Genomic DNA, 21,677 nt, shown 5'->3' with positions numbered 1-21,677 from the left:
ATGAGTATTTTGATTTGAGGAAAACTGGATGTGAGTGGAGACACTGAAATATAAATAATCTGAGTAAAACAACAACAACAAAAGAACCCCCAGCAAATGCAAAGGGCTATGAAAATATGTTAATAAGATTTCACCATTGCTATTTCATATTTTGAATTGCCAGTCACTTTTTCCATTGTTTTCTTGGCAAACAATGAATGTTCATCTTTTCACTGTATGTCAACACAACGTGGTTGTTTGAATACATGTTTGTAAGCATTTTTAGTGCTTGGCTGCATTTGCTCTTAATTATTAATGTTTTCAAGTAAATGCATCTCTCTAGAGAATTCATTTAAAATTCAACCCATATGAAGTATAATGATTCTATAGCAGTAGTCACTTAAGCTAATGATGTGTGAAAACTAATTGTAGTTCCATTCTTCCAAATGGCTACAATGAACCATCAGTAATTGTAACAGCTGCTATTTGTTGAACACAAACAAAATACATTTGCATGCACTTTCTCATTTAATCCTCTTAACAATGCTATTAGAGAGATACCGTCAAGGTATTCTAATTTGTCCACAAGGACAGGTGAAGGGCCGGACACAGAGTGGTTAGGTAACTTTCAGTTCAATGGATTGTGAAGTTCAGTTTTGATAAAGATCTGTCTCACTCTGCTTGCTCCTAATGCTGCCCATACCGGCAATTTGCTGATGTTCTACTCCTGTCTTCACTGTGTATGTGTTTCTAATAAGAAAATGATATATAATATGATTTATTTTTAAAGTGTCTAAGACTTTAAATTTTTCTCTTTGACACTTCTTAGTTAATTCACATGCATATTATTCACTTGTTATTTAATCTAGAATTGGTAGTATTATGAAAATTTCTTCTGTTTATTCATCCTGGGAAAAATTCTATTTCAGTCCCAAATTTTGGCTAATGTTAAATATTAAAAAAAGAATTCATTAGGATTTTGTTAGCATATAAAAGCAAAAAATGTTCCCATGTTCTGGGAATATCATTATTAGACTACTTTTGGGAGAAAATATCTCAGTATCCAAATTAGATGTTTCTGTGTTCTGACACACTGACATTCTTTTTCTGGCACAGCTGGGGTTTGAACTCAGGGCTTCTTGCTGGATAGGTAGGAGGTCTACCACAGAGCCACACCTCTAACCCATCAAATTGCCATTTTGAGATGACTATAAGGATGCAAGCAGATCATGACCTGCATTTAGGCTGGCTCCATGGTTTGTTAGCACATTTCCTTAGATATTTTTCCTTTTCCTCGTTTGCTCTGCCATGGTAGTCTAACAGGGAGGTTTTTCTTAGCAAGTCTTAAACAGTGATTTTGAATCAAACATGTTTCTTATTTTGAAAGTTATCTGGGGAAAGAGTAAAGGGGAAAATCAGATATTACAAATGCAGAATCAAAATCTCTTGTATTTGGTTTTCAGCAATTAGATTTGCTTAGATTCTAATAAAAGGGATCAATGTTCTTTGTTGGAGACTTACCAATTCTTATGATATTTCTTATCTTGTTTAACATAGTTTTGGAAACCCCATTATTGCTGATACTGACCCCCCCACCTCCAGTACTGGGGCTTGAATTCAAAACCTTGCCCCTGCTCTAATTACCACTTGAGTCATATCCTTTTTACTTTAGTTATTGTTTTCCACAGCGAAGATCTCTTTTTCCTAGAGCTGGTCTTGAACTATGATTCTTCTGATCCTTTGCCTTCTGAGTGGCTGGGATTATAAGCCTGACCAACTATGCTGAGGGTGTTCTTCAGTGATGAAATAGACTACCATGATTTTGTTTATGATATTTTTTTTAAATTTGAGCTTAGGTGTTACTATATGTAGCAAAGGCTGTTCTTGTCTTCAACCTCTCCAGTGCTGAGATTGCAGGTGTGTGCCATTGTACTTTGAAAAGAAATATTTTTCATAGTACTTCGTCTTAACTCTAGAGCATAAGAATATTTTGGTTGAAGATGTAACAGTTAAAAAGAAAATAATTCAGATCTTTGAAGTCTTATTTTAACATCTCAGATCAGCGATATGAGGTAATGTTCCAGATATTTCTGCTATGATGATGTAATGTTGATGGCTTTAGTATAAAATTAGATTTTGTCTCCATTTACTCTGCCTATCTCTCCCTACAAGAATTATGGTCTCCAAAGCCAGGGAAATTCTGAAAGATTCATATTTTGAGCAAGCAAGGCATACCATTTTTTCTGTAAGTTATAGCCATCAAACCAAGTAAAGGAACATTTCAGAAGGTCATAGCCGTATAATTCATCAGTGGGTTTTACAGAAACATATGTAGCTCTTAAATTTCAGTTCAATGGACTTTGGGCTTTGACAGTGGAGAAAAAGAAAAGAAATTGGGTCACACAACTCAGGCCTTGTGATTAATACTCTAGAAGAAGCAGTAATTCATTTCATCCTGAGATCTCACCTTACTCATGATTCATTACATCTCCTTTTCCCCTTATCCTCCTAAATACTTCCAGGCAGCAATGATGAGCTTAAAGTGCTGTGATTTTAGCAAGATTGGTTGGGACTTACATCACACAAAATCAAGGTGAACAAAACAGCTTGTGATCAGACTAAGAGGAGTCCTCATAAATGGTTGTCTATGTTTCCCTGCACACGGCTTTCTGAGGTGGGGGCTCTTGGGTGGTAAATGGAGGCTGCTATGACTATGTCTGGGTTGTTTCTCCAAAATGGCTGAATATGACACCATCCTGCTCCAAATGTTTCATTGCTTTTTAAATTTTGGCTGAAGAGCAGGAAAGAAATAAAACCCCTTTACATCCATTATTAATTCAGCCAAGCTTGTACTTCCTATGCAGAATGATTATTACATTTGTAGCATCCATATTCAGAATCACAATTGTTTTGGTCACCAATGATGGTGACCTCTAACTTGTGATCTTCCTATTTCTCTGATGTGCTGGGCTAACAGAATATCCTATGCCTGGCTAAGGGCTAGTTATTATTATTATTTATTCTTATTCTTACTATTTTTGCCAGTCCCAGGCTTTCTTGAGGCTAGAGCTTTTCCACTTGAGCCACAGCACCACTTGCTGGCTTTTTTAATGTATGTGGTACTGAGGAATCGAACATGGGTCTTCGTGCATGCTAGGCAAGCACTCTACCACTAGGCCAAACTCCTGGCCTCGGTTATTGTTTATTATTATTATTTAAATATTTGTTAGTTTTATTTTGATCACTCTGACAAATTCTGAATTAAAGATTTATAGACTTGGTGTAGTAAATGGTTAGGTAAGATTGTCTTTCAGAATGAGAAGACTGATGTTTTGCTAGTTCTAATCAAGTCATATGTCCTATGATCACTGTGTGTTTAAGAAAAAAGAAGGAATATGTCCATGTATAAAAATGTTCATATATATGGTACTCACTTATAGAATTGAAAATTGAATAATGGCAAGGTTTCTAATTATCTATGATTATAATGATTGCAGTCATTTTAGTTTTGAAGAACTCTGGCAGTATATGCCAGAGTCAGAGAGTCTGTGAGATGCATATGAGGCATTTTAATGCTGCTTCCATAATGCAATTATCCTCAGCATTCATTTGAGACACAGATACAGTGTGCAGGAAATTTTTCATGCTAACCCAGATATGGCATTGAAAATTGCATTTTCATTTTGAAATTCAAATGCTACTCCCAGGTTTGCCATGTAAAAGACTCATTTTCTAAAATAGGTCTCATCAAATTATATACTAGAACTTTAATTAGTTTAATTTTCTGCAAGGAACCCAAAGCCATCTATGAAGCAAGTAAGTAATATACCCAAAGCCTTTGGGGTTTTGTGCTACTGAGCTTACATTCCAAAAACAATCAAAATGTACGGGAACACTTAGTCAAGGAAGAGTTTTCCATGTTTCCTTATTTTTTTTCAGCATAGTTTGAGACAAAACCAGCAGATTTACTTGGTAGGAAATCTGTCAAAGAAACATGCACAAATGTACTAAAGGTAGATGAAAATCTACTCAGTACCACCAACCATCAGGAAATGGAACTCAGCATGGTGGTAAGGTATCAGCTCTTGCCTGCCAGCGTGGCCATTATAAAAAAGATGAAGGAGAAAAGACAAGAGGTGTTGAAAAGGAGACAGACAACAGGAAACTGTGGTGGTGCTGGTAAAGTATAAATTAGAACAGTCATAATGGAAAGCAGTGTGGTGGCTCCTAGAACTAAACACTACCCAGCAATCCCACTCCTAGGTATATATTTGAAGAAAATGAAACGAGTATGTGGAAGACTCATCTGCACTACTAAGTTTATTGGAGCATTATTCAGAACAGTCAAGCTATAGTCTGAAGATATGGTATGAACCTAAATGTGCATCAGTGGGGGATACACACACACACACACACACACACACACACACACACACGTGTGCAGGTACATGAACAATGGATTATTCTGACATTGGTGATAACATGAATGAGTTTGGAAGACATATGTGAAGTGAAATAAGATAAGGACAAACACTGCTAGTTAAAACCTAGCCAGATTAGTTGTCATGCGACTGAGACCTCAGCTAAGTGGAAGGTGGAAGTTGGAAGATTGGTATGCAAGGGTAGCCTGGGCAAATATGTTAGGGAGACCCCATTGCAAGAGCACAGGTTAGATGTGGTGGTACAGTCATAATCCAGTTACATGGGAGGCACAGGTATGAGAATGGTGGTCTGAGGACAGCCTTAGCAAAAGCGTGAGATCATACCTGCAATCAAACAACATATGTGAAAAAGGGCTACCGATAATGGAGACAATAAACTATCATATTGTGTAGAAGACCTGCATGACTTAGAAACTATTCTTTCCAAGAGACCAGAGGTCAGGTCAGGATGAGCTCCAGTCACCCGCCCACCTCTCATCCCGTCCTGGCCCTGGGGGACCTCCCCTGGGGGGAGCGATCCTGCCCTTCACTGTAGGACTTGGATTATAAAGAGGTACTTGTTTCTGGATGTACATGGTCAAGGAAACAAGTGCTATTGTGTTAATTAAAGTAGTTTCAATGAGTCCAGTATCATTGTATCTCCTATTCTGGATTAGTGCCTTTTGGACAGTAGACTGTTCTGTAATTAAAATGTAGTATACTACTTTGTTGTACAGTTTTGTTTTAATAAAACATTTCTTTTTTAAAGAAACCATTCTTTCACAGGTGGATTTCCAAATGCACCCAATATAAAAATAAGAATGACAGTGGGATGGGGGCCCTTGGTTCATATCCAGTACTGTTTATTTTCTTAAGGAAATAAAGGCACTGTGGTGAATTTTGGTTGCTTTGGTTATTGCAGTTTTGTTTCTCCCTTTCATGAGAACTTGTACCAGATGAGATTGGCTTAAAAGATCAATGATTTCAAAAAAGATCCACAAAGTCAAGATGAATTCAATTTTTTTTTGTCATTATTGTTGCAGTGCCAGGATTGGAACTCAGGGACTCTTGTCTGCTCAGCTGTCACTCTAACACTTGAGTGTGCACACCTCTTGTCTTCCTGCCCCCCCCCCACAACCCTTTTGCTAGTTATTTTGGAGGGGTCTTACCAATTTCTCTACCCAAGCTGGCATTGAAACTTGTTTATCTCTCTGGACTTTGTTATCTGCAATTGGCTTTTCAAAGCTCAAGGTTTTTTTTTTTTTTTTTTTTTTTTGCCAGTTGTGGGATTTGAACTCTGGGCCTGGGTGGTGTCCCTGAGCTCTTCAGCTCAAGGCTACCACCCTACCACTGGAGCCACAGCCCTATTTCCCCTTTTCTAGGGATTAATTGGAGATAAGAGTCTCTCAGTCTTTTGCCTGGGCTGGCTTTGAACCTTGATCCTCAGATCTCAGCCTCTTGAGTAGCTAGGATTACAGGTGTGAGCCACCACACTGGGCTCAAGGTTGTTTTTTTTTTTTTTGCCAGTTATGGGGCTTGAACTCAGGGCCTGAGCACTGTCCTTGGACTTTCTCAAGGTTAGAGCTGTACCACTTGAGCCTCAGCACCACTTCCGGCTGTTTTCTATGTATGTGGTACCAAGGAATCAAACCCGGGCCTTCATGCATGCTAGGTAAGCACTTTAACCACTAGGCCAAACTCCTGGCCCCCTCAAGTTGTTTTTAAACAGAGTAATTTTCCCATTAATAAACATTCATCTGTAAAGATGTTGCTGCAATATCTCTTTCCTTTTCCCAGGATACTGGGGATTGAACCATGAAACCCCTGGAAGCTAGACATGCAATCTAGCAGCCTACCACTTTGTGTATCTTGTTTGTGAGACAGGCTCTCCCCAGATTTCCCTTAACTGGTTTCAATCTTTTGAAACTGTTGCCTTCACCTTTTCAATAGCTGGGCTTACAGGCTTGTGCTAACATATCGATGACAGCTTTTTTCCTCCCAATCTCCCTTATTTTAGATAAACTATTTTTTGGTATCTCATATTAAAGGGAAAAAACCCAAATTGTTCTATTTATGTTTTACTCATTACTTCTTTTTCATATCTTTTATTGTAATTAATAGAAGGGTTACAGTTATATTTGCCAGATAGAAGGTGCATTACTTCACACACATTTGATACCCCTTCTCATGTTTTTATCCCCATTTCCCTTCCCCTACCTTCTCCCCTCATCTTGTTTCCCCCCCTTCCCTTTTCTGTTTCAAAAAATCCAAATAAACATATATACAGTACACCAGATAACAAGGTAAGATACTGTAACAATATGAGAATAACCAAAGGACAACAAAAGAGATGAGAAATAACATAGTACATTAAGAACAACAATCACAAATTATATAGCTCTTGTTTCCATATCCTGGAGGTCCTTTCATTTAGCCTCATCCTATATTGCTCATTACTTCTTTGGCTGATTCCCAACATTAATACTAGCTAGATGATAGATATAAGTATTGTATACAATCTGATAAATGCTTCATGAAGCAACTCATATCATTTCAAATTGTAAAATTATCAGGGCAGATTCTGCTCTTTCTTGAACAACATGAAAGATCTATTTTGGACTTCAAATAGTCACTTCTCAGGCAGAGTGATACATAAAACATAAGCTTTTGTGATACCATCTGGAACTCCCTTTGAATTCATAATAGTCTTAAGTGATGAGAAAGATTACATGTTAGGTGTAACTGGATGAGACTGGAATATTATTTCCAGTGGCAAATATCATGTTTAATAGTTACAAACATTTCCAATAAAAATGAAGGCAAAAATAGAAATTGATTATAATCTATTTTTAAAATGCCACTGTAAAATATGTTAATTATTCTTCCTGAAGCCTTTGTAAAGTCCGATGCCAGATGAATGCTGTTTTGATTTTTCAAGATATACTTTTGCTCTGCTAACTTCTTATAGATATTTTTAAACAATAGCAATAGAAGATTAGTGTTTGCTGAATCACTCCTGGTTGAAAGGTATTTCCTTCATACGAGATGGGGAGAATAATACTAAAGTCATGTATCTATCGCCTTTTCCCTACCAGGCATGAAAGGAATATTCCATTTACGCTGTTTGCTGCAGTGTCTTTGCTGAGCTCATCTACTGATGGGTAGAGAACAGGAAGGTCAAATCCATGCGTCAAAAAAAATACCTAGCTGAAAGAAGGATAGTGAAAATGGATGCTGGAGAGCAGGAATCCAGGCTTAGGAGCCAAGGGAGGTGGCACAGTCAAGTGAGCTAAGAGCTGGGGGGAATTTATGTGTTGGGAACATTTAAAGAATGTGGACATGCGTGCGTGCGTGCGTGCGTGCGTGCGTGCGTGTGTGTGTGTGTGTGTGTGTGTGTGTGTGTGTGTGTATGGAACCTCAGTGTACAATTTTACACTTTAATGCTTCTGGAACCGTTTTTATTTTTATTGATGTGACATCCTGGGTAGAGATGGCTTAGTTTTACTGGAAATATGTATATTTTTGAGTAGAATGTGTTTTAAGATAAAAGGGAAGTGTAATTGAAAAAATATATGCAAGAAAAATAGTCTGTGCTTTCTGATCCTTCATACCTTCTGTGCTTTGACTAGTATAAAATGTCTAACTATTAAGTTGTAGCATTGCTCATAGTAGATTTATATTGGAGACATATAGCATCAGCAGCTGCATTGTATATATACATACATATATACATATATATATATATACATACATATATATTTGGTGTCAGTCCTTAAATTCAGGACCAGGGCACTGTTCCGGAGGTTTTTTTTTTCTTTTTTTCTCAAGGCTAGTGTTCTACACTTGGGAGATAGTTCAACTTCTGGGTTTTTGATGGTTAATTGGAGATAAGAGTCTAATAGATTTTCATGTCCAGGCTGGCTTTGAACTGTGATTTTCAGATCTCAGCCTCCTGAGTGACTAGGATTACAGGTGTGAATTACTGGTACATGGCTCTAAGTAATTTTTATAGCTCTGTTACTGATGTTGAAATTACCAGGAAAATTTGTGAGTCCCTTTCCTTTCCACAGATTAGATAAGCTTATAGACAAGACAAAGGGTACAGAAAACTAAAAGAGAAAGGAAATAAAAAAAGGGATAACTGCATACAGGACATACTAAGAGCCTCTTATTTCCGATTCTTCGAGTTCATTTTGATATGCGTCATTACATAAAGGACTTAATTTAATTTTTTGTTGATCATGGGGCTTGAACTCTGGGCCTGGCATTGTCCCTGAGCTCTTCAGCTCCTTCACTTGAGCCACAACACCACTTTCAGAACCTCATCTTCTTGCTTGTTTTTTTCTCTCAAGGCTGGAGCTCTACCAATTGAGCCACAGCTCCACTTGCAGCCTTTTGCAATAAGATTTTGGCATAAGAGTCTCAGGGACTTTTTTGCCTAGACTGGCTTCAGACTGTGGTTTTCAGATCTTAGCCTCCTAAGTAGCTAGGAATGAGTATGAGCCACTACCACTGGACCTTACTCTCCCCTTTTGTAGTAGTGAAAACTGCAATAAGGAATGATGGCTCAGTTGTTCAAGGAATCAATCCCAGGTAGCAACAAATCTTTACTAACCTAAGCACTCGAGGGGAACTTAGAGTATTGCCTTTTACTTTTTACAGACTTTGACTCTTCTGAGGCCCATGATTAGAAATTTTTGTTTATTTTTTAACTGTTCTTTTTTTGTGTGTGTCTTTTCTTTTTGGTACTGGGGATCGAACTCAGAACATTGTACTTGCTAGGCAAGCGCTTTGCCACAGAGCTAAATCCTATCTCATGATTAACTCTTTTTGCTTCTTACAGGTTTACCCTTCAACTTTAACCTCTGAAGGAAGCTTTGAACCAAACTTTCAGCACCTTTGAGAATTCTGGCCAAGGCTACTTTGTCTGGGCAAGGCTTGTTCAGTGTCAGGTAGACTCAGAGGATGGAAGGACAGTGTGGTTCCAGGAGGGGCCAATGAGACTTAGAGGAAAGGTGAGTACTTTCCTGGTTGGTCTACAGCTGTGTCTACTGCTTGGTGGTGGTGGTTGGGGCTTGGCCATGCTGACTCTCTAAGATTAATGACTGCCATGTTGAGCCAGGACTTACCATTGAGGCTGGGATCTGTGAAAAGTTGAACAGGGGCTATCACAAAAGCTTGAGTGAGTGAACTGCCCCTTTAGAGTCTGTCTTCAGGAAGGCTCAGGGATGCTCAAGGGCAGTTCTCATCACAAGCTCTTCAAAATGTCAAGTATTATTGTCTGAGGGATTCATTCAAGACCCTGGTTTGCTTTTCATTATTTAGGGCATACTGAAAAACAAAACAAAATAAAACTTCAAAATGCCTTAGCTTCTGATTGTGTGCTTGATTGCTCTTTCTAAATGCATGCCTGTTGCTATATACATGGGCATTCACATATTAAGAAGTCTTTATCTTAACACATGATAGAAGAATGGAGCCCCTGCAATAATATCGCACTTGGCAGATACTAATCTCTGCCATTTGCTTTCTTGGTCTCTGATAGGGACAATGCTGATAGAATGGAACAAAGGACAGGTGCAGAGAAGTTACATTGTCCAAAATCAACTGGTGAGAGTAAAGGGAAACCTCAGGGCTTCTGACTCCTGTGATCTTGTCTGTGTAGCATCACAGCTCTGGTACAGAGATGTGGAGATGTCAAGGGCTTGGGCTTTGTTTTTAAGTCTTGTTGCATTAGTCAGAGGAGGTAATGCCCGTGTTGGGGAGCCATGTTGCCCTGGGCATGCCCCTGGTCGATGCTCTGCTGCTTCATTTACTTCGAGTGTGTGATTCTGGCCCAGCTGCAGTAGCCCCACTGGGAGCTGGTTTGAAAGGCAAGTCGTGGGCCCATGCCTCAGCCATGGAATCACAACATATGGGAGTGGGGTCCTAGCACCCCTCCCTCAAGTGCTGCTGAGGCTCAGGAAGACTTGTAAAATTTTAGCTAAAAGATTCTCTGGCTGATATAACGAATGATTGTTGTCCTTAATGTACTATGTTGTCTCTCATCTCCTTTGCTGTCCCTTGGGTATCTCATATTGTTATAGTATCTCACTTTGTTATCTGATATATTGAATTTATTTGTATTTGGTTATTTGAAATTTGATAGGGAAGGGGGGAAACCAAGACGAGTGGGGGGTGTGGGGGGGAGGGTAATGGGTACCAAGACATGTGTATCAATGTATGTGAATTAATGCACCTTCTCTCTGGCGAATATCATGTAACCCTTTTACTAATTACAATAAAAAATTAAAAAAAAAGATTCTCTGGCTGGATTGGCTACTTGTTTAAACCATTCAGTGCATTTTAGTCCTTCCTAACTGATGCTTTCATTATAACATGCACTGTGTTGCAGTTATAGATAGAATGGATAGATAGATTGGCATAACAAAGGTGAACTCTTATATTCCTAGTTATAATTTGTCATGATTGCTATTCTTTTATTTCTGGTATGTAGAAAACATTGTTTTCATCAAAATATTAAATTTCCGAATGGTGAGGACCATGTTTGTTTATATTCTTACAATATCTCACAGTTTCCTTATTGTGCACATTTAAGTATATGATAGAGGATGGATTGCTCACTTATCAGTTTCATATCTATATCTAATCCATCTTGTCATCTTTGCCTTTTCCTTTTTTTTGAGGGTGCCGATATTGGAGTTAGAACTCAAGGCCTTTCATACCTGTTTGGCTTTTTCCATTCAAGATTGGCACTGTACCATTTGAGCCATACTTCGACTACTAACTTCTTGCTGGTTAATTGGAGATAAGTTTCCTAAAATTTGCTGCCTGAACCTTGATTTTCAGATCTCAGCCTCCAAAGTAGCTAGGATTACAGGTGCTTAGCTTTATATCTGTTTTCAGTAGACCTTTTAGTCCTGGCCCTGAAACTTACAATGAATGATATTGATTGAATAAATTATTTTCATACTCTTCCTATCTCATAAAGGATAATGTGAAAATTAAAAGAAGAAACAACTAATAAATGTTTTCTAAAAACTACTAGGTCCTCTATAGATATACCGTCCTGTCTAATAATTATTAGGGAACCATTTTCAACCTTCTATGCTCATCTACACTTTAAGAGGAAAAAGTTGTTCTAAAGTAGAATGAAGATGGGAGTGAGAATCATGTGACATAAAAAACTAGACTTTTTCATATGTTTTAACAATTATGAGGAAGACACTAATTGTGATCTTACTTTACAAGGAAGCCCAAACTGGAAGATTAAAATTAGGCTGATAGTTAATAGTTTTGTTTAATGGAAATTAAACTTTATGGCTTCAGTCATAGGAAAAATGTGGAGGCTAATAAAAACTTAAACTTTAAATATCTCTTAGCATTATTTGGGGGACTAGTCATAAGTTGTCTTTATTCTGATATAGACATACAATTAAAAGATGGACCGAAGTGCGCTACTGATGATCTTTCATTCTGCTTAATACTTAAGACAGTGGAGAATTGTATAAGCTCCACCTTCCTAGATTCAGTGGTTTAGCTTGAAGAACTGTTAAGTGGGCATGTTGCAGGCACTGCTGGAAAGTGTTGATAAAAAAAATTATTCTTAGACACTATTCTCACTCTATAAACATGAATGACTTAATGTTTTATTGGACAACTATAATTTTATAGTCTTGTCACGAAAACAAAATTTAGAACCTATATTTTTTTCAGAGAATTAAGTGTTTCGGTCTCAGGGCCAACATCATTACAAGTGAGAAAGACTATAAACTGTTTTCGTGATGGTTTTATAGTATAACAAGTGGCTTTTCTTAAGTATGAATCTTAGAGAAACTTCATTTCAGATGAGTAGCAAAATGTGTGCTGGATGTATTAATTAACCTTTACATTCACATAAAAGTGTTTTGTGAGAACAAATGTACACAAAATGTTATCTTTAATCATGACTAATAAAAATGGGTTATTACAAACACAGGTTTTACTACTGCAAATGTCTCCTTGACAAATGACAGGGCCTGATTCTTTTATTAAAGATAATTAAAAATGTTTCACAAGGGTTTCAGAGCTTTCCCAGTGATCTCTCCAGCTTGTCTGCCTGCTTTTGAGGTAATAAGATGAAGAGCATATTGAGTAATATTTAATAGTTATATTAAAAGTGGATGCCTGGGCTGTATGTCTCTCTTTTCGGTCTAAATTTAATCCATAAAACATAATATCCAAATTAAACATCTAAGGCATATGAAAGGAGTTAAGAATCCATTTTGAAATGCTAAGCAACCATGATGAGACTAAGGAGATTAAATCAGTTGTTTTTTTTTTTTCTAGAACAGTTTGTCATAGTGTATTCATACTACAAATCCATATTGTGCTTTAAGCTGAGTTTACCGAGAATCATACATTACTACTTCCAATGTCTCAAAACTCTCTTCCTCACAAATTTTAAGTGATGATACTATCTTAATAAGCCTCGGATAAGCTAACCCTAATTTTCAAAGTACTTCTTCCAAGTGAGTTTGCATTCAGAAAGGCACAGAGCACCTCAAGCTTGTTAGACAATATGGCAGGGTTACAGGTTTGACCTCTGTGGTGGGAGCAGAGCTAAAGCAAGGAGTCTTAGGTTCCAGATTGAATTCTGCATTCAGACTTGGGAACTAGCTTTACCTTTCTGTGCCTCAGTTTCTTCAGCTGTACTAGGAGTGCCCTGGTTAAGATTGTTAGGTGATGAACATAGCATGTGTGACATGGTTAGCCTCATATGTATGTAAAAGCCATTTTCTTTACAGAGATGGACAATTCATATCTATACTAGAAAAATGATTCTTAAAGGGGCAGGAAGTTAAGCCTAGTGGTAGAGTGCTTGCCTAGCATGCACAAAGACCCTGGTTCCATTCCTCGGTACCACATACATAGAAAAAGCCAGAAGTAAGCCAGCGCATGGCTCACGTCTGTAATCCTAGCTACTCAGGAATCGGAGGATCAAGGTTCAAAGCCAATCTGGGCACAAAAGGACCTGAGACTCTTTATCTTCAATTAATCTCTAGAAAACAAGAAGTGGGGCTTGCCTCAAGGGTAGGGTGGTAGCCTTGAGCTGAAGAGCTCAGGTACAGCCCCCAGGCCCAGTTCAAACCCTACGACCCACAGACACACCCCCAAAAAAGCCAGAAGTGGTCCTATGGTTCAAGTGGTAGAGCTCTACCCTTGAGAAAAAGCTCAAGGATAGTGCTCAGGATCTAAGTTCAAGCCCCAGGATTGACAAAAAGAAAAAGAAAAAAAAAGAAAATCGATTCTTAAAAAGAAAGCAAGAAAATTATTGATTAAAAAATGAGTTAGGAAGACTTTTTGGTTCAAGGTTTGCAAGGTCATTTTCAAGTGTTATTTGCACACATGTGACAGAATGCTGCTAGGAGTAAGCTTTAAAACATACAATTCTATGCTAATGGGAGAGAAAAACTAGGAGAGAGCAAGGGAAGGGGTGATATTGTTCAAAAAGAAATGTACTGCTTGGCTGGGAGTTTGGCCTAGTGGTAGAATGCTTGCCTAGCATGCATGAAGACCCAGGTTCGATTCCTTGGTACCACATACATAGAAAAAAGCCAGAAGTGGTGCTACGGCTCAAGTGGTAGAGCTCCAACCTTGAGAAAGTCCAAGGACAGTGCTCAGGCCCAGAGCTTAAGCCCAGGACTGGCAAAAAAGAAAAAAAAAAGAAATGTACTGTTTACCTGATGTATGTAACTGTAACCTCTCTTTATCTCACATTTACAATAGAAATTAAAAAATTAACAATAAGGGGCTAGAAGTTTATCTTAGTGGTAGAGTGCTTGCTTAGTATGCATTAAGACCCAGGTTCCATTCCTCAGACCCACATACATAGAAAAAGCCAGAAGGGGTACTATGGCTCTAGCGGTAGAGCTCTACCCTTGAGAAAGCCTAAGGACAGTGCTCAGGCCCTGAGTTCAAGCCCTAGGACGAGTCAAAAAGAAAATTAAACAAAGACAAAGGAAAAAAAACAAAATATAAATTCTTAAAATGCTGTCTCGGTACACCTTTCTTCCTTAAGCCATGTTGGAATTGCAACAATCGATCTTCCTAGCTTCCCAGAGAGACTGGTGAGCTATTAAGGACCAAGCAATGTATAGCCCGGAGACTTAATCCAGTCTCCTGTTGACTAACAGTATATTCTACCAATTCCCTACTCAGCTGTCTTTGGGATGCTGTTTTCGGTGCTTTATTTGGGAAATACTGTATTTCTAATTTGAGACATTTCATGTAGAGTAGCACATTTTTGTTTGCAGGGTAGCATTTCAGGAATTGTAGTAATGCGAGCATGGTAAAGTTAGCATGGTTAACCACCCACTTGCTGTGTGGGGAACTGACACATGATATTTTTGTTGATATTCTTGGATGTTTTTCCCTCTCTGGGTTAGCTTTCATAGAAAGGAACTATTAAATAATGGAAGTCTTTTTCTTTTATTTTTTCTTTTATTTTTTGCCAGTGCTGGGCTTGAGCTCAGGGCCTGAGCACTGTCCTTGGACTTTCTCAAGGCTAGAGCTCTACCACTTGAGCCTCAGCACCACTTCTGGCTTTTTTGTATATATGTGGTACTGAGGAATCGAACCCGGGTCTTCATGCATGCTAGGCAAGCACTTTAACCACTAGGCCAAACTCCCCCCCCCCTTTTTTTGCCAATTATGGGGCTTGAACTCAGGGCCTGAGCTTTGTCCTTGGACTTTTCTCAAGGCTAGAGCTCTATCACTTGAGCCACAGTACCACTTGTATCTTTTTTCTATGTATGTGGTATTGAGGACTTGAACCCAGGTCTTCATGCATGCTAGGCAAGCACTCTACCACTAGGCCAAAATCCCATCCCCAATAATGGAAGTCCTTTGAGGGCTGAGTAACCAAAAGGGAAAAAGTAGAATATAACGTATATAAAAGTACAACTGTGATCAATAAATTCTTAGTCTCGTTTTTCACCTTTACTGGAAATACTGTGAGAATAGTTTAGGAAATATACATTTCACTGTGGCTCAAATCTGTTTTGTCTCTTCTTGCAAGGTATATGTGGTGAATTAGTTAACCATTAACGGTAACTGAGGTTACAAAGTTTGGCATATTATTGTACATCTTAGAAGGCTCTGGATTGAACTTTTACTCTGTAATGCTAGACCTATGTATCTGTTATCTTTTCTGAACTGTGTCACCAGCTACATTAATTTCATAGACAGACACATATTCAAACATGGAATCAAACTCTTATGTATGCACATTTCTGTTGAGGGTGTTCTGTGTGTCCTGCAATATAAATTGCATTCGGAACAGCTTAATGAAGACAGAGCAGTGACACAGAATATAAACCCCTGAGGAATAAAATCCCTGCAGATGACTTTGCATGTGAAATATTCTGCAAAGATTGCCATGAATTTAAAAATGTTAGGGCATGATACTAGGACTTATTATGAGTGGGTGTATGCATATTATAACAATATTATGAAACTGAGGGTTTGGTGGTCAGAATGATCTTTGGATGAACATTTATCGGGAATGAATATATGGCTTTAACCCAGGCCTAGAGTTAGAATTTGAATTTTAATGAAAACTTGGGGTGATTCATAGTGCCTCAAAGTTTGAGGAACACAATAATAAGGCATAATTAAATATTTTACAGGTAGATTATAGTTATATAAGGTATGAGAGGAAAAGAATTGCTTTCATTCAAATGTTAGAGAGTTTTTGCTCTAATTTTGGACTAGAGTAATACAAATATTATAAGGTTTTATTGGTAAAACCTAATTTTGGTCAGCACTCAATACTTATCAAGTACAAGTGATATTTATTGCATGCTGACAAAAATTAAAATGAAACTACACTGAACTTGGTTTAAAAAAAAGCATCTTATAAATGGAAAAGAGAAATGGAAGATAGGACAATCAGTACATTGTTAAAATGCTCTGCTCCTAAGTATCATTATTTATCTACCTGCTTTTCCTTCTGGCTTGGAACTTCCTAAAGAATACTCTGACTTTCATTGCAATACCAGCATAGGGTGCATTTAAAACATGAATAAATAAGCAAACTGATTTTAATTTATTCATTTACTTAAGATCTAAAACTTCTGTTCCTAAATAATACTGCTATAGCTACCATTTATTTTTTTGCTATTTTTCATAACTTAACCACTATAAAAGCCCAAAAGTAACATAAATGTCATTATCATAGAAAGGTAATTAAACTAGAAAGTAAAATCATTTGGGAATAATTATGCAGAGCCATGCTGACTTGTAAATTACCATCATTCATCTTATCTCATTGAAAAGATGCAAATACCTTTCTCATCCACTATGGCAAAGCATGAGATTATTTTATTGAATAAACAATTGAATGATTCCAACAAAAGATTTTATTAAATCGTGAATTTTTGAAGCTAGGGTTAAAACAATCTTCTACTTTAGAGAGAGAAAAAAAAGATTGTCCCCTAGTGGGGAAAAAAGTTAATGCAGACTCCAAGGTTTTCAACAGAAAGAACCAGGAAATAACCAGGGTTCTGAAAAAAACACACACAACACCAAACAGCTAATCCTGTATTATCTTCTGGTCTTGCCAATTTTTGCTCCTTTCCTACAAAGCCATAGATATTGTGATAACAGAACCAAGTGTGCCTTTACAAAACCAAAAGGAAACGGACACGTGTTATAGCTAGCTCTCAGCCCTGTGGGATTGACCACACCCAGATCAGTTTTGTGCTGCTTTCTCCTGCCATATACAAGGAAAGAGCTACAGGGTGAAGAGAGAAAAATAAAACAAAACAAAATATGGTGGTTGTCAGCTTAGAAATTTCTAATCAAATATTCAATTCAGTGTATACATTCATTCAACTTCCATTTTATTTTCAGCCCCTCAGATTTAACTTAAAAATTGTCTCTGAGAGCTACTGTTAGGTAGTCACAGAACTAGTTATTTTGATCCTAACTTAGAAAGAGACCATTTTATTGTATGAATCAGCATTATGGCACCAAGTGGACATTTCTTAAATATAAATGCAATGCAACTGTAACTTCTTGAAGCATTTCTACTGCCATTGAGTGAGTTGAGGATAGTTACATTGTGCTACATGATCATATGCTCATTTCACCATCTGTCCATTAGCAATTAAAAACTGAAGGAAATAAAAACTGTAATGCAACCAAATTTTCACGACTCAGTGAAAAGGCAATTGTTCTAACAATAAACCACTCCCTATCCCTTAGTATAATTTACTACACTTGTGTAAGTCATATTACAAAACCACTCTAAATGTCGTCTCAACGAAGTTTTAGATTTTAATATCACAGATCATCTAATCAGAATCATCACTTAGCACTATCATTTCTTTCACGGAATTGCAACATGCATAGACAAACACCAGCAAATCTGTTCCCCTGTATTCTCAAGGGATGTCTGCTGGGTCATGCTGTATTTCCTCTAGTCCCAGCTACCCACTGCGAATAATGGGGTTGGGGGGGGGGAGGTAGGCTATTAATTGAAAAGCTTCCTTTATTTCCCCTTCCTTCTTATCCTGAAATCCTGATCAAACCTTCGGCTTTTAACCTCCAATTATTTTCATACTTATTTAGAAGAGGCCCACCTCATTATAGAAGAGAATAGGCAATGTTTCTATCTAATACCATCATGCTGAATACAGTAATTGTTTAATGGATTAAGAAAAAAATTTTGCCTTGGTGATTATGTTTTGTTATCGGAATGATTGCAAGGGCTAGCATGTAACGCTGCAGAGGTCCTGTTTCTTTCCATGATTTGCTAATGCGGCTTAATTATGGCAGGAAGGATCTTTGCGTTTGTCCTATTTGGGGTGAAATTTTTTTACTGCATGGCGGCTACCATTTCACCATTCCTGTTTCTGTGTGGAATTGAGATCGTTATCAAGGACCAGCAATTCAAAGAATAGTTTTTTTTTGGGGGGGTGGGGGGGAGTGGGAAGGGAGAGGAAGAAACCAGTTAAAATTTTGCATATAGCTCCATTGAAATGTTGATAACTATAACACCGTATGGAAATCGTCACATCTCGGTTACACAGATGACTACATTTCACCCACAGCATCGACCAACGCCTCTCTGCGGGGATTTTTCTAGCGATGGCTGGCACACACCCTGCCCTGAACGAGCACCTGCACACATGTCCCATCCATATGCACATACACAAAAATGAATTTGCTTTGTAACTTAAATGAACAACCTTGGGGTGCGTGGCGGGGCGGTGGGGGGAGATTAGAAGGACGAAAAGTGGGTGTAAGGGTTTAATTCTAACTCAAAGCAATCCACGCCTGCCTCCTTCCTTCCTTCCTTCCTTCCTTCCTTCCTTCCTTCCTTCCTTCCTTCCTTCCTTCCTTCCTTCCTTCCTTCCTTCCTTCCTTCTTTCCTCCCTCCCTCCCTTTTTTCCTTCCTTGCGTCCTTCCTGAGAAAAAGGGAAGGAATGGACCTGTGGTCACGGAATAGCAGTGATTTGCCATCGTAGTCTGTGGCCGCCCTTCTGCTGCAGAAGGAACCTGGGTGCAGGTCGCGGAGTGAGGGCGGCTCCCAGGCCCCTCTCGCCCCATTTAGGACCCTTCGGCATAGGACTTGCGAATGGTGGCAAGCCGGGGTAGCTCAGGACACTGCGCAGAAGCCTGGCTCCCCTGCTGCTCCAGCGGGGGCGAGCGCGCAGCCCTCGCCGAGGGGGGAGCGCAGGGCGCGGCGCGAGGCTCTGCAGGGCTGGCTGCGCTCCACGCGCGCGATCGGTCGCCACGTGCGCCCCCACCCGGCCAGCAGCCGACTGTTCCCCCTCCCCGGCGGGGAGGGGTGGGCCGAGCCTCGCCCCGCTGCTGGACAGAAGGTCTCTCCAGAGTCCCCGGTGGGGGATTGCATCCTAGAGAAAAAACGGGAGCGAAGGGAGGAGGGGCTGGTGAGCCTGGGGAAAATGTCACGGAGTTCTGGAGGCTGTGAGGCAAACCTTCCAGCGCCCCGAGGGAAGGCGGGGAAGGGGGTCACCTGTGTGGTCCCGCGGCCTGGAGGGGTGGGGCTGCGCCTTTGTGTGGCTGGGCGGGGCACGAGCTGGCTTTCTCCGGGCAGGCAGGGCCGGAGGGACCGGCCAGGTGTCCGCACACCTTCCTCCAGGGGTGCCAGGGGCCGTGGTGCACAGCCGGGCTCCCCACTCCTCTCCACCCCAGCAGGCCAATGCGCACCCCACGTGGGAAGGGTGGGGCAGGGCGGAGCCGGTCAGACTCCCCTTTCCCGCAGCTCACCTCCCCCCCCCTCAGATCCCGCAGCGGGGTTCTGGGGCAAGGGTGCTCCGCCCCCTCTCCATTCCCCTGCGTGTCCATCCCTGCCCACGGGCACTCGCGGAGCCACACCGATGAGGCAATGAAGGAGGGCCCGGTCCACCTCTCTCTTATAGGTTACACCTGGCAAATTGCCAGAATCCGGGCCTGTCTGACCTACAAAATGGAAATTTCATGGGTCTCAACTTAAGCCCTTGACCTCCTTCGCGTTCTACTCCGTTTGCTGGTCTTTTTCTGTATTATTGTTTCCACGCTTATCTAGAATCCAGAAGATTTTCCCCAAGCCCATGGAAGGAGTTGGATGATGAAAAAAAAAAAAAAAAAAAACAAAAACCAACAAACCCTTTATTGATGGTCATGACCAAGTCCTATCTAATGTGCTCCAGAAAAGTGTTTGCTCCCCTCCCCCAACAATGAAGGCAGGGTGGGGCGGGTGGGCTCTGGGAAGCCGAGACCAGGAGTCGGAGGGCGGGGTGTGGCGCCTCGATTCCGCACCGCACCGCACCGCGCGGCTGGGGCTCCCCCTGGTCCCCGGTTTCCATGGCAGACGCGGAGACGACAGCGCGCAGGGTGGGGCTGTCCGCATCGTGGGCTCCGCGCTGCAGGTGCCCCCGTAGCCCCGGCCACCCCCACCCCCGCCAGTCCGCACACAAAGAAACCCCACCCCGGCGTCCGCCCCAGCCGGGTTCCCCCTACCCCCACCCCACCGCGCCATTCCCCGCCCCTGCAGCTGCCCACCCGCGCCCTCCACGCCCTCCCCGACTTCCTCTCTCCTTCCCCTCCCTTCCCCTAAAACAAAGGAGCCCAGGTCCTACCCCACCCTCCCCCGGCCCCCCTCCTCCCCGCACCGCGCCCCAGGACTAGCGGTTTTCCCAAGGAGACAATACCATAAAACGCGCCCGGTCCCCCGCCGCCGTCCCCACCCATCTCTCCCACAGCCTCCGGGGACCGCTTTGACTTCGCAATTTTTCCTTTCTCCAACCTCTCCCATTCCTATCTCCCATTTCCTTCCTTCTTCCTCCCCCCCTCTTTTTTTTGATTTTTTTGTTTTTGATTTCTTAAAGTACGGAAGAGCCGCAGGACGTTACAAAGCACTTTCTGAAAATGTTCCTTCACCCCACGGAAGGCGGTTCTCGCAGTAATCTAAAGGCAGGAAAGCTAAACGCAACCAGTTCCCTGTCCGCCGGCAAGGGCGACCACTTACCTGCTTTGATCTCTACAAGAAAAAGAAATTCGATTTAGATTTAATAGATTTGTTCCCCCGCCCTCCCTCCCCCCACCTTCCTCCTAATCGCCTTCCATCCTGAGCTACATCCACGTTCTTTCCTTTATCAAGTAGCCCCGCATGCCTCCCGTGGTCTGGAGAGGTGGAAAGGTGGGCTTCCTCCGGGTGGAGAGCCCTGGAAGAACCAAGGAGGCTTCCTTACCCATTGCTGTCTTAGCCATGGTAGCCGGGGTGCGGATGGCCGAGCGCTGGCGGAGGCGGAGGAGGGTCCGGCTTCAGCAGCGGAGAGAGCGAGAGAGGAGACTGAATAAGGCACTGAGTCTGCAGAGTGGGACCGTGCTAGAGAAAGAGCGAGAGGCAGGAGCCCATGAATAATTATCACTCCGAAGCTCAAGCAGATTGGCTCTCAAGGTCCCCTGACACGACTCCCGCAGAGCCAAATCTCCAAGCATTAAATATTGATCGGCCAATGGTGCTGGAGTACAAAGTACCAGAATGCAGTTTGAAATGGAAATCAGTCCTTCCCTCGCAGCTCCCCCTGTTCTGGGGACCTCGATAGTACAGTCCAAGTAGAGTGGAGCCTTATAGCCTCGACGCCTCCCAGGAGCCAAGAACTGGGTTGTGTCTACCTGTGAGTCAGAAGGCTTGATTCTGGTCACACGTTTCATGGCACCAATAGGCATAAAGAAAAGGGCAGGAATTCAGAGGCCTGAGAAGTCCTCACAACACGCAGCTTA

The 21,677-nt window shown here is 41.0% G+C and overlaps 1 protein-coding gene across 1 annotated transcript in view; it reads right to left on the bottom strand.

The window, feature by feature from the left end:
- The window catches only part of Stmn2 (stathmin 2), a 42,169-nt gene extending 20,720 nt beyond the window's left edge, over window positions 1-21,449 (bottom strand). The window contains exon 1 of the mRNA XM_090338981.1: window positions 21,143-21,449. Within this exon, the coding sequence (XP_090195107.1) occupies window positions 21,143-21,161 (19 nt within the window). The 5' untranslated portion in view covers window positions 21,162-21,449. The remainder of the gene's footprint in view (window positions 1-21,142) is intronic.
- Between the last annotated feature and the right edge of the window lie 228 nt (window positions 21,450-21,677).

The sequence above is a fragment of the Megascapheus bottae genome, chromosome 9 (assembly GCF_031878675.1).
Source record: "Megascapheus bottae isolate mThoBot1 chromosome 9, mThoBot2.hap1, whole genome shotgun sequence".
In the NCBI taxonomy this organism is placed as follows: Eukaryota; Metazoa; Chordata; class Mammalia; order Rodentia; family Geomyidae; genus Megascapheus; species Megascapheus bottae.
Note: the sequence above shows the minus strand (reverse complement) of the source record. Positions and strands in the feature narration are given on the sequence as shown.